The sequence below is a fragment of the Mobula hypostoma genome, chromosome 6 (genome assembly GCF_963921235.1).
Source record: "Mobula hypostoma chromosome 6, sMobHyp1.1, whole genome shotgun sequence".
Taxonomy (NCBI): Eukaryota; Metazoa; Chordata; class Chondrichthyes; order Myliobatiformes; family Myliobatidae; genus Mobula; species Mobula hypostoma.
In genome coordinates this window covers 81,423,655-81,441,315 of record NC_086102.1, presented here as the reverse complement: position 1 = coordinate 81,441,315, position 17,661 = coordinate 81,423,655, and the positions used below count along the sequence as shown (strand labels likewise).

General features: G+C 41.9%; 1 protein-coding gene across 1 annotated transcript in view; it reads right to left on the bottom strand.

The window, feature by feature from the left end:
* LOC134347583 (rho GTPase-activating protein 6-like) overlaps positions 1-13,512 on the bottom strand; it is a 551,475-nt gene extending 537,963 nt beyond the window's left edge. Inside the window, exon 1 of the mRNA XM_063049931.1 lies at positions 12,734-13,512. Coding sequence (XP_062906001.1) covers positions 12,734-13,279 — 546 coding nt within the window. The 5' untranslated portion in view covers positions 13,280-13,512. The remainder of the gene's footprint in view (positions 1-12,733) is intronic.
* Between the last annotated feature and the right edge of the window lie 4,149 nt (positions 13,513-17,661).

The window sequence follows — 17,661 nt, the reverse complement described above, 5'->3', positions numbered from 1 at the left end:
CCTGTGTCTCTATTGCATCATAATATGTTTAATTGTATGAAGCACTATAAGACTTGTGAGCCTTGCCTTGCTTCGGGTAAAAGCATTGGTAGACCCCTGAAGTATTTTCTGTCTCGATTAAAATCAAGTCACAATGGCAATCATGATATTGGTGTGATTTATCATAATGGTAGATTACTACACTTTGCAAAGAAATGAATTGAATCGACTTTATTTCTTGTATCCTTCACATACACGAGGAGTAAAAATCTTTACATTACGTCTCTCTCTGAATGTGCAATTTATAGTAATTTGTAATAAATAGTATGTACAACAGAACAGTTCATGTACAACAGTAGTGTTAGTACAAAGAGAGCATACTTCAAAAAATGTTCATACAGAAGATGTGGGCATTCTTTCCAATGTCAGCCCATATTCTCCATCCTCCTTTATCTCTGAATGGAGAAGACAGTTGACGGTTAAGCACTTGATGTATCTAGAGTCAAATCGCCTTACTGGGTAATGATGGGCATAAGTAACCTGCTCTTTTATTACTGTGAAACAAATAAATTTCATAAGATTCCAGTACTTTCATGGTTAATTGCATTGAGCCTGACTTCAAAAAAAATCCAAGTTTTAATTAATTTCTTGAATTTAAATTCCCCTCCTGCTGCGGTGGGCTTTAGACTTACACGTCTGGACCCAAGGCCTACAACTCTGGCTGTTATCGCAGTAGTTTAACCACTACATCTCCATGGTGGTCTCGAGGCTAAGTTCAGCAGTGTTCATCTCCACCACAAGCCCAACAAGACGTGCTTCAGAGACCACCTCCATGAGCACAGTAATAGACAGATGTTGAATACAAACCTCTCTAGACTTCAGCTGTAAAAACTAGCAACACATCATTGAGACAGTCTTGGGTCGGTGAACATTTCATTAGTGAAGAAGCTGTGAAGCATTGCGTGTGGAAACTTCTCTTTCACATTGAAAGCTCAGGCCTTGCATCTGCCAAGGTGCTACCTTACTCTGTGCTGCACTGCTGATGCCCTTTGGCTCTGCTTGTGCTGGTTGGAATGCCAGGATTCTTTCCCAGGTGTTCTTCTGCCCTCTCCATCGTATTATTCATCAGTGAAGGCATATGTACAGTTGTGTTGTGCTTGTTTTCTGGCTAAAGATGCCTGGCCCAGCACCTGAATTAATTCTGCAATGCATCACCACCCACAAGGCTGAGGAGTTTGAAGCAAGACGGATAGAAACAGTGTCATCTGCAAACACATATAAAACATTGCTTTACCATGGTCAGGATGTGGTCACTGTAGACCTTTATTGCCCATTTCTGCTTGAATTTATTTACAACTGTTCTGCATGCTTCTGCCCAATTCAACAGGCAGCTCGGTCAGCTGCACTTCAGTTGGGCTGGAGTCACAAATAAGCCAAAAATAACATCAATTCACAGAAAGAGTTGGCAAGAAAGGAGTCTATTCAACCCATCAAGTTTATGCTAGACTGATGGAAGGGAAGACTAACTTGAACCACCCTCCTGCTATCTGACCAAGGCCCTGCATTGTTTTCCTTCAAGTAGTGAACCCTGAACACTGCAATTTAATCTACCTTCACCACAAGCCAGTAGTGTCTGTGCGTTCCAAACTGTGGTAAAAACATCTTCCCTCTTGTCATTTTTAGTTGGTTCTTTCTGCTAATATAAATAATTTTACTCTACTTGGTCCTTAATTATTTTCAATAGCCCTCTTACAGCCTCCTCTTCAGCTTAAGTCTAATGACCTTCATCCCTGCATTCATTCAAATAAATCAATTATGCACTCTCTTTAAGATTTCACATTTCTAAGTGCTGTGCCCAGAACTAGGAACTACTTATTTAGTTACCTCAACTTAAATTCCCCAGAAGGTATGCTGGTTCAAAAGTCCAGTTGCTAATCGAGTAATTTAACTACTGTACCACAGTGGTGGTCTCAACACTGAATTCAAAAGGGTTCAATTCCAATCCACTGCGAGTCCAAACCAAAAATGTCAAAACAACTCAGGTTTTCTGTTGTTGTGTTGATAACAGTGTAGCCAAGACATGTTTAGATACTAATGTTGTCAAGACACACAAGCTCAAGATTCCATCCGTAAAGAATCAAGAATTGAGGTAAACTTACCGAGCAGAGACAGGCAGTTATTGCTTGCTGGAAGGAACATGCTAAAGATCTCTTCAATGGTGTGCCCTTAACTCAGACCCATAGCAACCTGCTCAGCTGAGCTCTCCCACCATGCTTTACTGACAAAAAAAAGTGGAAAAGGCCATCCATATGCCAACTAGAAAATAACCAGGCCCTGGAAGTCAAAGATATCCAGAATTTTTGACACCCAATGAAGGGGAAGCTCAGACACAAGTATACAACATCTGACAAGTGGATATCTTTTAAATGACACCTAACATTGAGAGCCTTTGAGAACAGGCCAGCACGCTTCATCAAGTTGAAAGGCAAAGACCGCGTAGTTAGGGACATCTGAATGACAAAGGATATTGAAGGTTGGATCAGGAAATAAAAGGCAACATGTGACAGGTATAGGCAACTAGGATCAAATGAGTCTCTGGAGGAATACAGAGGGTTTAAGAGAAGAGAGGATATAAGAAATAAATTAGGAAGCCAAATAAGGGCTATAAAATATCCTTAGAATTTCAAGATTTAGGAAAATCCTAAGACATTCTGCTAGTATATCAGAAACAAGAAGATAGCTAGGCCAAGGACTAGGATGTGGGAGATAGTGAGGTCACAGTGGGCCATGTTGATAGACTGAAGCATATTAGCATTTTGAAGGAGAGGGATTAGATATCATTGAACAAATCCACAGGACCAGATGAGATCTATCCTAGGATGCTGTGGGGAGCAACAGGGAAAATAACTGGGGTCCTGACAGCGACTTTTCCATCTTTGTTAACAGGGAATGAGGCATCAGAACTATTGATGGAAAAGTAATATTCTTCCTTTATTTAGGAAGTGCAGTAGGAATAAGCCATGTGAGCAACACATCAGCAGGAGGAAAATTATGGAAGAAAATTCTAAGAGATAGGATTTTTGTACATTTTAGAATGGCAGGGGCTAAATCAGGAAGAGTTAGCATTGCTTTGTCAAGGAAAATCCTGACTCAATGATTCGATTCAATTTTAAGGAGGTAACCAGCAAAGCAGATGAAAGAAGGGCAGTAGAAGTTGTCTATCTGAACTTAGTAAGGCACTTAATAACATCCTGCATGACAGGCTGGCTCAGAAGATAAAGACATACAGGATCTAAAGTAAGCTAGCTAACTGGATCCAAATGTAGCTTGCTGAGAGGAAGCAAGGGTGGTAGAGGAAGGTTGTTTTTCTCATTAGAAGTTGGCTGTCAGAGGGATATCACAGGGACTGGCACTTGAAATCTATTGTTTCTGATATACATTAACAACTTAGATGTTAATGTGGAACAAATGATCAGTAAGTTCACCAATGACATGAAAATTGGCGATGTTGTGGATAATGAGGAGGATTGTCTAAGGCTATACAGATCAGATGGAGATTTGAATGGAGCTTTGGAAGGTAGAACTTAATCCTGACAAGTGCAAAATAATATACCGTATTTCAGTAGGTCAAACAGAGGCAGGACAAATACATAAATGGTAAAACACTCAGGAATCTTGATGATCAAAGGGATCTTGGTGTAAAGGAACTTAGCTTCTTCAAACTGACAACACAGGTAGAAGGTGTGATGAAGAAGGCATTTAGTAGGCTTGCCTTTGGGCAGGCATGGAAAATAAAAGTTGGGATGTTATATTACAAATTTGCAAGGTACTGGCCAAACCTCACTCGAGTACTGTGTACACTTCTGTGTGCTGGACCATACTACAGAAGAGGGTCATTTGAATGGCCCTCCCCCTCCCACTTTCAAATCTCTTACTATCTCTTCTTTCAGTTAGTCCTGACGAAGGGTCCTGGCCCGAAACATCGACTGTACTTCTTCCTATAGATGCTGCCTGGCCTGCTGCGTTCACCATCATTTTTTGTGTGTCTCATTTGAATGTTGCCTGGATTGCAGGACTTAAGTTATAGGGCCAGATTCAATAGGTTGAGCTTGTTTGCCCTGAAGTGAAGGGTGACCTGATGGAGCTATATAAGATTACAGGAGGCATAAATAAGGTAAATAGGCATAATTGATTTCCCATGCTGTGGGTATCAAAACAAGAGGGGATAGGTTTAAGGTGAGTGGAATGAAGTTTAAATTGGTTTGGGGGATAAGTTTTTATTTTACATGAAGAATGGCAATATCAGGAACTCTCAGGAAAGGCAGTGCAATTAGATATGATTACTATATTTATGAGACATTTAGCAAGACACTTGAATAGGCAGGGCGGAAAAGACAGACCAACTGTGGGCAAGTGGGATTAGTGTAGATGGGCAAACTATCTAGCATGGATATAGTGGGGAGATGGGCCCATTCCTGGGCCTTAAACCCTATGACACAATCTCATGTCAATATCTGGAAAGATGAGGATGTGCCAGTGGACATTACAGATACTGTAATTGTGGACAGATTCAAGACAATACTAAGTGTGGTATTAACAGAGGGTGTCGTCTCCCCCTGACTGTCACAGAAGACACCATCACGCATCCACCCTCTGGCACAGTGTCGCTTCCCAAATTGCAATGGACATGATCTTCACCATGTGTTAAATGTAAGGAGCAGCATAAACCTTTCTACTCTGTACTCCTTTTCAATTTCACGAAAGCTATTCACTGCAATGAATTTAAAAAACACAATTGTGTTTTATCACTCAAGCTGCTTAATTGTTTATTTTGACTTCCTTGCTTTTACAGTAGAAGTCAGGAAAGTATTATTTATATTTTTAACTGCTTTATCAATCTACTGTGCCAATTTCAATGAACTGACTGTGCACAAAAAACCCTAATTGAACTATTTCAGTACCACTTCTTTTAGTGTTATGTCTTCCAGTTTGTATTGCCTTTTCTTCTGAATGAAAGAAATATAACACAGCAACTTTCTGCATTTAACCACTGTCTATGCCTACCCATTCTACCAATCTGTCCATTTTCTCTTGAAATGTATTGCTATCTTTCTCACAGCGCACTCCACTTAAAAGGTTTGTTCCCTCTGCAAATTCGGGAGTTGTGTCCAGTTACCAAAGTCCGAATAATTAATATATATTTAGGAAAATAGTGTTTCTACTACCAACTCCGAGGAATATTGCTGTTCTCTTTCCTTCAGTGTAAAAGGAGCCTTTCAAAGCTACTCTCTGTGCCTTATCACTGAGCCAATTTTCTATCCATGCTGCCAGGGCCTTCTAATAACAAGCCCAATAGCCAAAAAAGTGTCCTGATGTAGGTCTTGACCTGAAATATCAGCCATGCCTTTGCCTGACCCACTGAGTTCCTCCAACAGCTTACTTTTTTGCAAAGCCTAAAGCGCCTCGTATGAGATTCCAGAGCATTTTTATTTTTTGTTAAGATCAATGCAAATTCTCCAATTTGGTTTTTCTCTCCCTCTTTAAGTAGATCTTCTTTTTATCCCTATTCACCTCCACCTGTTTAGAGCTTATATGCCTATAGAAGATTCCGGAAACCCCTTTCATGGTTAACGGAATTGTTTCATAGCCTACTTGTTTACCTTTCTTGCTTCCCATATTATCTTCCCTCTGATTTTTTCTATAATTAGCCTGGTTCTCATATGACATACACTTTTATTTAATCTGCTTCATTTTACTCTGTTATCTCTTACATCATTCAAGGAATTGTGACTTTACCCCCTTCTCCACTATTGCCCAAACTACCTCTTCCCCAAAGTTAGCTAGTTTTCATTTACAGTTTTACCTGCCTGTTTTTTAAATAAAATTATTTTTATTATAAAGGCTCAATCCTATTTTATCCTATTGAAATTATTTTTTTTAATAGGCATCCGTTAGTCTCATGAGACCATAGATTTGCGCCTTGGAAGGTTTCCAGGGCGCAGACCTGGACAAGGTTGTATGGAAGACCGGCAGTTGCCCATGCTGCAAGTCTCCTCTCTCCACACCACTGATGTTGTCCAAGGGAAGGGCATTAGGACCCATACAGCTTGGCACCGGTGTCATCGCAGAGCAATGTGTGGTTAAGTGCCTTGCTCAAGGACACAACATGCTGCCTCAGCCAAGGCTCGCACTAGCGACCTTCTGATCACTAGACAAACGCCTTAACCACTTGGCCATGCACCAACACCCTATTGAAATAGACCTTAATTAACACACATAAAATGCTGGAGGAACTCAGCAGGTCAGGCAGCATCTATGGAAATGAACAAGCAGTCGACCCAAAACATCGACTGTCTATCCATTTCCATAGATGCTGCCTGACCTGCTGAGTTCCTCCAGCATTTTATGTGTGTTGCTTTGGATTTCCAGCATCTGATGTTTATGATTTGTTATTAATTAATTAATTAATTAATTTAACCACCGAGTTGTCCATATCCTTTTTCATTGCTATTTTAAACCTAATGATATTTAAATGTTTTCCCAGTTAGCTTGCCACCAAAAAATTCAGCAAAGTTTTCTTTCTTTTTGGGCTGAAAATGCACTGATCAAGAAAGTTTGCCTGAGCATGGTTCAATATTTCCTCCACCCTGCTTTAACCCTTGTATTGTTACAATACCAGTCTATATTAGGATGGATAATTTTCACATAGCCTTGTAATATTTTTGCCAAATGGCTTCTTTACATCCTTTCCACAAATTGGCTTGCAAAATATTTCCAACTGTGTAAAGTCACCTCAAATATTTCTTACCCCTAATACACATATATTCTGGTATTGATGGTCCAAGACATACAGTAAGCTCTCTCCGATTTCAGCTCTCTCTTTAATCAATCCTGCCTCCCTATACTTATTCCCTTTCATTATTTTCCCAAACACTTGGTTTCAGGAAGATATGGTAACCAATCATCCTTTTTTTTCTAACGGGGATGCGTTAATGCCACAGCATCATATATTATATGTTAATGGCACCTATGGATTTCCAACCTCATACAATATGCTCTGTGCCTCTTTGTGTGTACACTTTACACTGATCTTAGAAGCAGACCAAGAAAGACAAGAATAAGGTCTACCAAAAGCCCATTACTGTTATTGATCTCTTTCCATCCTTTGGACACCTGTTTTCTCCTTTGCAATGCTACATAATGCCATTCATCTACTGATTAAATTGCTTTAAACTCCTGGATAAAAACAGCAGGTGTCTTTTGATAAAGGACAAAACCTTTAGGTTACAAAAAGAATAATTTTAAAAATTACATTTCTCGCAACTTTTACAACCACAGGTCATGTTGAAGCTCTACAAATGAAGTACAGGAAACCCCCACACTATGGTAATGGAAGTACACCTTCACAGAATTCACAAATCTTATCAGAATTCACAAAACTTATTCTCTTGTGAAATAGGTAAATACGTAAATTTTTTTTTTCAACTTGCACTCTTGGACACATGCTCAATTCGTAATTGGGTTGGCACGGTAGCATAGTGGTTAGCACAGTACAGGCATCCCGCGGTTCAATTCCCGTCGCTGCCTGTAAGGAGTCTCCATGTTCTCCCCGTGACTATGTGGGTTTCCTCTGGGTTCTCCGGTTTCCTCCCACAGTCCAAAGATGTACCAGCTGGGAGGTTAATTGGTCATTGTAAATCGTCCTGTGATTAGGCTAGGATTAAACTGGGGGTTAAAGGGCCTATTCCACGCAATACCTCAATTAAAATAAAATAAAAAATGATGCAAGATCATGTTACATAAAATTGTGCTGGGCCACTCACTAAAATGCAAACCCCCAGGTAATGCAGGTTACACAGTTAGAGGTGTAGTGGCTTGAATTTTGAATGTGTTTATTTATATTAGTGTCTTACTTTCTGATTTTCTTTTTAACCCAAAGACAGCTGAAAAGCAACTGTATTACTGAAGCCTATAGTTTATCCCATGAATAATGCTTGAATTTGATGGTATTCCAGAAGTATAGATTAGTTTTTAATTAAATTTTCACTCAAAATCTCAGAAGTGGCAACAGGAAACCTGGTGGCATGTCCGACCACTTAGTGAACCAAAAGGCACAAAATTAAATTAATTTACAGAGGAGAACTGAGGAACGAGACTTCACAACAGAAGTGATTTGAGTGCCCTGCCTGAAAATGAATTCAAAAGGGATCTATATATTTGAAAGGGAAAAATTACAAGACAGTGGGTTAAAGAGTGGAATCGCATAACTATTTCAGAGCACAACTTTTCCAAACTGGGCTGAATATCCTCAAGTTTATTCTCAAAACTGTCAAGTTTTTTAGTGCATTCCCACCCAAAGCAGTGCTGGCTTGAACTTCTGACGTACAGCCTTGAATGAATTAACACTTGGACTCCGCCAAATAGCGTCATTATGGGTAATCTGTGGTAAGTGTGGTAAATATAAACACGTAATTTTCTGCCACAAAAATTACAACTTCTTTCTGTTGCCACAAATTCTCTTAGTGTTGTCAAAATTTTTTATTATCAATATTAAAAGGCATTCTGGAGTATGCTGCATCAACAAAACAACGGCTGTACTTCTCCATGGAGGGGTAATGAATCTGTGTTCCATAGGCCAACACAGCTCACCTGTACATTCAGCAGTACCATCAGATGATTGTCTTGCACTGACGCACCCACACTGGTTGTAAAGCAATATCACACAGCAAGGGTGATGCTTTTTTTTTGGATCCTTAACTGTCAGCCTTATAAACTCGTAAACACGAGGAATTCTGCAGATGCTGGAAATTCAAGCAACACACATCAAAATCCTGATGAAGGGTCTCGGCCCAAAACGTCGACTGTACCTCTTCCTAGAGATGCTGCCTGGCCTGCTGTGTTCACCAGCAACTTTGATGTGTATAGCCTTATAAACTCATAGTTTTATACCTATTCCAAAAAAGTATGGAAGCTTCAAGGATCAAGAAGAGGATATTCGGTTCTTTCTGTCTCTGCTGAAAGAAATTTGGCCTGTCCCCTAAAAACCCTCACTAATTTTTATAGATGCATCGTAGAAAGCATTCTTCTGGGGTGCATCACAACCTGGTATGGAAGTTGTCCTGTCCAAGACCGGAAGAAGCTGCAGAAGATCGTGAACACAGCCCAGCACATCACACAAACTAGTCTTCCATCCTTGGACTCACTTTACACCGCACTCTGTTGGAGCAATGCTGCCAGGATAATCAAGGACACGACTCACCTAGCCAACACACTTCTCATCCCTCTTCCCTCCGGGAGAAGGCTCAGGAGCTTGAAGACTCATACGGCCAGATTTAGGAACAGCTTCTTTCCAACTGTGATAAGACTGCTGAACGGATCCTGACCTGGATCTGGACCGTACCCTCCAAATATCTGGACCTGCCTCTCGGTTTTTTTTGCACTACCTTACTGTCCATTTTTCTATTTTCTATTTATGATTTATAATTTAAATCTTTAATATTTACTATCGATTTGTACTCCAGGGAACGTGAAGTGCAGAATCAAATATCGCTGTGATGATTGTACACTCTTGTATCAATTGTTTGGCAACAATAAAGTATAAAGTATGAAAGTATAAGTATAAAAAAAAATCTAATGTGTTCCTCTCCCATGCCTTTTCATTCTGGTGCTTCCAGTGATATTTCAGTAACCTTCCTAACACCCACTTATACTGTAGATAATCTGTGAATTAATTCTGGCATGTGTCCATTCTCTCTCCAAGTATCTTCTGTTTTCCTCCTATTTTACACTTCCACATTCTGTGTCACCTATACACTTTGAAATTATGCCCTCCATGTTTGTCATGGACCCTTACAGGTCAGTCAGCCTCACATTTCTTTTATTAGTCACAGGGTCAGAGAGGAAATGGGCCATTTGGCCCATCAAGTCCATGCCAGATGTCAGGCACTCAGTTACACTAATCCTACTTTAATCCCGTTTTTTAATTCTTTCCACATCAACTCCCGCCACGTTCCACCTCTTACCTATAGACTAGAAACAATTTACAATAGCCAATCAACCTTTCAACTTGTGCACTTTTGGGATATGGGAGAAAAATGGAACATCCGAAGGACACTTGTGCAGTCACAGGGAAAACATGCAACCTCCATACAAATGGCACCTGATTTCAGAATTGTACAGGTCTCTTGCCCTGTGAGGCATCACTGTACTACTCTTCTTGTTGTCACAACCACTGAATTTCAAAATGCTATATGTTGATTGTTAATGCAGACATAACTTTAAGAAACCATTAAAACCATGATTACAACATGTTTATAGAGTTGTACAGTTCATTACAAAAGTGTTTTTGCTATTTACCGTGTATAACTATTTTATATCCAATGGCAATACTTTGCTCCAAATTGAACTTAAGTTATGAATTGCAATGATGGCATGCAGCTAAAATAAAGTAATATTATACTTTAGTTAATAAACTTTAATGATGTGTAAGGTTATTAACTTAAATTGTTTCATTTACTTTGGTGCTAGTACCTACATACCTACATTATTTTGCCAGATAGCTGAGGTAGGACTTTGTAAGTGCAATACAAGGTCATGGGTTCAGATCCCATTCCAGACTTCTGCATGTAGTCTAGACTGAAACATCAGCATAATGCTAAAGGAGTGTACTTCTGGAGATCCCATTTTTAATTGAAACATTACACCGAGGCCCTATCTTCCCTCTTAGATGCATGTAAAAGGGCTGTTCTCTCAGTACCAAGGCTTAGATTTATCCATTAACCACTATCTACAGTAAATCTGGTATCTTTGGAACTATTTTAGATGACACTTCAACAATGCTCCATTAGCTGAGAAGGGTTTTAAGATACCTCGATAATAAGAGGGACTGTTATATAACCACATTCTTGGGGGTTTTAGAACCTCTTTATCCAGTGTCAAGATGGCTCTGGATAAAGAGGGCAGATCTGTGGGTTGCTGCTAGGTTATATAACTGCATTCTTGGGGGGTTTAGAATTTTGAAAGTTTCCTCTACATAGCATTTTGAAGCTTGTTCTGCGTCTTGCATAGTCTGTGCAGGCAGACCATAAATGTTTGTCAGATCCATCTTTAGAGCTTGTTGAAATTCTGCAACAATACTCAGTGATGCTTTGAAACTGAAACAGACCCATAAAACTGGCAGGTGGATCAAGAAAGCAAAATTATTTATTATTATATTCTGATAAAAGTTAATGTAAAAAATTGGAATACTTTTCTAGCACAGGAACTGCTCTTTAAATGTTCTCAAATAATCAGAATACAATCAATGAATCAATTGCATTTCATGACAAATTTAAAATTTAGTTTTATTAATTGCCATAACAATGCTACAGTGTAAAAATGTTTTATTATAAATAGATTCCTTCTGAATACAGCTGATCCTTGGCTAGTTTCTCCCACTTTCGATTTTGACTAAGAGATATGATGATACTTTGAAAAGTCCATGCAAACATGGGAATGAGCTTGCTCCGCAGCACAAAGGAGAACTTTTAACTCGTACTCAGGAGATAAACAAAAGCTGTTTGCTTCATAAGATATCACAGTATACATTTACTAGAACTGATATGAAGCTGGACTATGCTTGTTAAAACTGTAGGTGGATCATAAATTAAATAATTGACTAATATTATTGATTTTATTTCATTTTAATTTTATTTGGAGATACAGCAGAGAAGGGGCCATTCCAGCTCAATGAGCTACATCACCCAGCAACCCAACTATTTAACCCTAGCCTAATTTTACAATTAATGTACACCTCTGGACTGTCGGAGGAAACCGGAGCAATGGGAGGAAATCCACATGTTCCTGGGGAGGTGGTACAAAGTCCTTGCTGGAATTGAATTCTGAACTCAGACAGCCCGAGCTATAGTAATGTCATGCTGACCACTATGCTATGGTGGAACTTGGGACAAAGACTACATCATTTCTTGGTGACAACTATCAAGCTCATGTCATTTCCCATAGAAAATCAATAAGCACAATATAATTGCATTGACCTAATTATACTGTATATACAATATATATATTACGAATAAAATATATTTTGAAATTCAAATAAAATGGACCACTCATCCCTCAGGGCAACACTAGGTTAAACTATGTGCTCAATAACCCTGATAAACAACAGACAGGTTCTGGCATTGAAGTGAAGTACTATCAGAAAACATTTGACATAGATCAGGTGATACAGGGCTCAATTAGTTGTGAGAAAAAGCTGGTAAAGGTTACTGAGCGCAAGCTATGGAAATGACGGTCTTCTGATACATCCCAGGACAGTGATCATTGAATCCTGCCACACTGCAGACAGGAATTCCCTTCCATTCCGTTTTCCTGATGGAGACATCATCATTCAGAGAGCACAGACAGACACGTCAGTAAACCACAAGTTGGTCACAGCAAATCTCAGTTCTAATTTGGAGATGCACTAGGATTATAACTTATTCTTGAAAATACAAAACTATTGTTAACTTCTTAAACGCACCTGCCGCTACACAGTTAACAGCAACAGTTAACTGATGAATGTGGTACAAAGACACGATCCTGCTGTGGACTAATTCATCCTGCTTTTACGTAAATGCTGAATGAAGTCAACGAGTGTCCAACTGACCCACCCCACCGCAGCAAGGCAATATAACTTATGATATAAACATCAAATCTCTCGGTTGCATTCTCTTTCTGTTACCAGGAAGGGAATATGAATCCAATTTTGAATTCCTACCTCTGACCTCCAGACTATGTAAGACTGGCTATCGGCCTGATGTGGCTTTTTCTGTAGCCACCTCCTTGGAGAGAAGAAGGTATTGCTGGCCGGGTTCTGACCCTGGTTCCTGGGGAGGAAGGAGAGATCCCAGGCGGTAGTTCTTTTCACACTCCCCCTCTGGTCGTATTCGTTGCAGATGTTCGTGGAGAAGGATTTCTCCAGGGGAACACGGGGGCTGGTGGCGCCACTGCCCGTGGAGCAATGCCTGTACCTTAGCGACCGGGAGCTGGCCAAGCTCTCGGCAGAGCTGAGGGGAGACGTGGGGCTATGGGCGCTCGAGTATTTGGAGCGCAGGCTGGTACACCCCAGGACATTAAAGTCATCCTGCGCCAGTTCGGTATCGGTCGCGTAGCCTCGGATAATAGCCGAGTCTAAACTTCGGGTCTGGCGCAGTTTCCTTTTGGATACAGTCTTGGCCGATGGCGAGGAGCAAAACAAAACGGTATTCAACCATCCTCCTCCTCCGCCGCCGCCTCCACCTTGAGATAGACCTTGTGTCGACATCTTTGGAGCAAGTTTGCTCTCCTCTCGGACAGCGAAGCTTGACTTGCGGTGGTGTTCAGTGCTTTGAGGGGGGAAGGGAGGGAGGGGGAAACTCAGGTTGCCCGGAGACTAGGTCTGTTGAAGTAGCACTCCGGTCCGGGGTCCTGGCGACCTGACACACTCATCTCTGAAGGAGACAAATCCCGGAGAAGCGGAAAGACACTTGCACGCGGTGACTGAAATTGACACGGGCGAATCTGGAACTGAAGCTGACAAGGGGAGGAGAGAGTCCGAGCCAGCGACACCAACTCACATCCGCACCACTCAAACTTGGCAAACCATTCACCCTCTTAACCCTCGCGCAACTGCACAGACGCCGTGTCAGAAAATCTTCAATCGATATATAGACCCAAAACCAAGTGCATGAAAATGTAACAAAACTAGTGGGGGACTCGAGAGGTCACCTCGTTTCAGCGATCAGCGGAAACTGAACCAATGACTCAAATGCGAAGGAAGCAACTCCAAAGACATTCGTGTAACCTACTTATTTTTCAGCGTTTTCCTTGTTTTTGGAGCAGCCAAACTGATAATGAACAGGTAGTTTGCCTTTGGCTGCTGTCTGTCGACAGAAACCGGCTGGTTTAAAACGCCCTTTTCAATATGGACTGAGCAACTTGAAATACTGCCCCGCGAAAAGTACCACATTGGGATGTCAGCTCAGAAATCCCTGCGGTGATGTTTCAGACTTCTGTCTCAGAAGCAGGAACCCTAGCACTGAGCTCCACCTGACACCAGTCGGGACTGGATATGAACAGTCTGCCAATACAGGAAAATGACAAGCCAAGTGAATTAACCGGAGAGGGGTGTTGGTGAAAGAGTGGACACGGGAGAAACGAAATTGCAGAGAAGCGAAAACGCACTTCAGATAGAAATAGCCATTTGTTTTCGTCCTAAAATGGCTACTCGTGAGACCAGTCGGGAGGTTAGAAAGTACAAATCTATGAAATCGGAGAAGATCCCTTCGAGTAAATGTGTTAAATCCGAGATGATATCTTTCGCCTGTGGAATTATAGTGGGAGCTTAAAGGACTCATGCTCACCTACTGCAGAGTTAAAAAAAAGATTTACTGTAATCTTGAAGCAATTTTTGCTTCTGATGATCTTTTGGGGTTGGGATTCCCATAAAAAATTGCACAATTTTCCATTATTTTACATTGTTTTTAAGTATCCATGGATATGCATTCACTAAGCTGAGCTGTAATAACCGTTTACTGCCAAAATCACACACTTATTTCTTGCAACAACCTTGAGTTTATTAACCCCCAAATATCATGCAGATCGTATTTTCATGAATCCTGTGCAACAGCTTGCTCAAATGTCGACTCGTTTGTTTTACGCATCTCTACTAAATGGCAGGATGAAGCAACTTCAAACTGGTCAAATCATTCCTTCAGCAATACTGTACGTCCACTATAAAATGGGTTAAGGAAGAGAATTCGATGGTGATAATGTTACCGTGTTCCTGGTGCCCTTTTTATAACTGGTGCAGGTTGTAGGTGTAAAGAATCTTTCGCAAGTTACTCCATAATGTGGAGTGCAACCGAAGTGGCCGAGGGACTAGACATTTAAACCAGTGGACAGCTGCTGAAAAGGAATTGCTTTTTCAACCTAGCACTATTTCCTGAATGTTGTTGGTGATGCCCAATTGGCAAATATTGAATCACTCTCCAGACTTTTCATTTCAAGTTTATTGTCATTCAATCGTATACCACCAAATGAATCAACGTTCCCTCAGACCAAGGTGCACAACACCGTACACATAACTTTATACTTATACTTTATACTTTATTGTCGCCAAACAATTGATACTGAAGTTTACAATCATCACAGCGATATTCGATTCTGCGCTTCCCGCTCCCTGGATTACAAATCGATAGTAAATATTAAAAATTGAAATTATAAATCATAAATAGAAAATATAAAAATGGAAAGTAAGGTAGTGCAAAAAAAAACCGAGAGGCAGGTCCGGATATTTGGAGGGTACGGCCCAGATCCGGGTCAGGATCCGTTCAGCAGTCTTATCACAGCTGGAAAAAAGCTGTTCCCAAATCTGGCCGTATGAGTCTTCAAGGTCCTGAGCCTTCTCCCGGAGGGAAGAGGGACGAAAAGTGTGTTGGCTGGGTGGGTCGTGTCCTTGATTATCCTGGTAGCACTGCAACTCTCACACAAAATGCATATGGTAATATTGCCATGAACAAATTAACAAATAATAAGGTGCATTTGAGAAACAAGTCAAAAAGTAAACAGTATAACCCTACCGGCTCTTCATACGTGATGAGACCTGGGTGGTGACAGGGAGTCCAGTGGTCTCTCATCCTGGGTGAAGAAACTGTTTCCCATTCTAACAGTCCTTGTTCTCATGCTTCAATACCTCCTGCCTGATAATGCGGGGGGGGGGGGGTCAAAGAGATTGTTGGATGGATGGGAGGGGTCAGTGAAAATGCTAAGGGCCTGCCTATGCAACACTCCTGATAAATATCTCAGACGGGTGGAAGAGATCTTCTCAGCATTTGCGGCAATCCTTTGTAGAGTTTTGTGTCAGATGCCTTGCAGTTTCCATACCAGACAATGACGTAGCTGGTTGGGACACTATCAATGGTGCTCCTGTAAAAGTTGGTTAGAATGGGAAAGGGAAGCCTTGCTCCCCTCAATCTCTTCAGCAAGTGGAGACATTGCTGAGCTTTCTAGGCTAGCATTGGTGTTGAGAGACTGGGTGAGATTGTCCGTGATACTCACTCCCAAAAACTCGGTGCTCCTAACTCTCTCCATGGAGGAGCTATTTATGTGCAGTGAGGAGTGGTTTTGAAGAATTGAAGAGTCATTTCCTCATTGGAATGCGCCTAGCTTTTCACTTATTCCAGTGAACATTGCATTTATATCAGGTTCATGACCAATAATAAAACTCTAGACTAGATATTGATGATGTTAATGTGGAGATCTCTATGTGTCATGGTCCAGTCCATGAGATCCGCATTCCGGTTCACAGTCCTGTCCGTGGACTCCGAACTCTGGGTCTTCTCGTTGTCCCTTGTTTCAGTTGGGCTTAATCATAGGCACCTGATGCTTGACTTGGGGCTGGGAATATAAGTGGCCCTGGGTTCAAGTGTGGGTGCTGGTTTGTCTTGTCAGTATCCTGTCCTTGCCTCTGTGGGGTAAGTCAGGCCGATACCCCACGGTTGGATCTGTCCTTTCCTGTCCTTGCCTCCGTTGGGTAAGCCAGGCTGTCTTTGCTGTTACCCTGAGGCTGGACTGTTCCCTTCCCTTCCCCTTTCTTCTGGAGCCTTTGCCTGCAACCTGTGTCTGGAGCCTTGTCAAGTTCTACCACTGGAGCGAGACCAGAGCCTTGCTGTGTCAAGATAAGGAAGTATCTATCATTGAGTTGGAACTGTCTCTGTGTCCATGCCTGCGCTAGGTAGGTCCGGCTGTTTGCAGCTACCTAGTGTTGGGAACCATCTCTGTGTCCACCCCTTTGCTAGGTAGGTCCAGCTGTTTGCTGCTACCCAGTGTTGGGAACTGTCTCATCGTGTCCAGCATTCTGTGTAGAGCCCTGGCCCCAAGTCCTGTTCCCAAGGAGGGGACCCGCTCTGTGTTCCATGTCCCTGTGTTTCTGTCTTTCAAGACCAAGGCTCCGTGTTCCTGTGCTCTAGACCAAGGCTCTGTGTTCCCGTCCTCCCCAAGACCAAGGCTCTGTGTTTTGCATTCCTATTGTCCCGAGTCCAAGGCTCTGAGGTTCCTGTCGTCCCAAGTCCAAGGCTCGGCTGTTCCTGAGTACCAAGTCAAGGCTTCGTGTTCTCGTCCTGTGCTGGAGTTCCCTCATCCTGCCCAGGAGCCTCTTGTTCTGTCCTGTAGCCTCACCTAGTTCTGTCTCCCAAGACCACGTCATGTCTTCGCCTAGTTCTGGATTCCGAGCCGCAGTCAAGACCCAGGTTCTGGGTCCTTGTCCAGTCACTGGCTCGGATTCCGAACCCAAGCCTCATCATGTCCTCACCTCAAAGAACCTGAGCCTCGTCATGTCCTCGCCTCGAAGAACCCAAGCCACGTCATGTCCTTGCCTAATTCCAGGGTCTGAGCCTGCGTTAAGACCCAGGTTCTGGGTCCTTGTCCAGTCTCCGGCTCAGAGTCCAAGCCCAGGCTCCTACTTCCCAGTTCCTTGTCCTGGTCCCACTTGCCTAGCCAATGTCCTAGCCCAAGTCTGTGTTCTTGTCCCAGCTCTCTAGTCAAATCCTGTTCCTAGTACTTCAGTGTCTGTGTCTTGCATTTGGGTCTGCCACCAATGCCCCCCTTATGACAGAATGAACCAGCCATACATGAAGACCCAGCAACGCAGACACTGTCATCTAACTC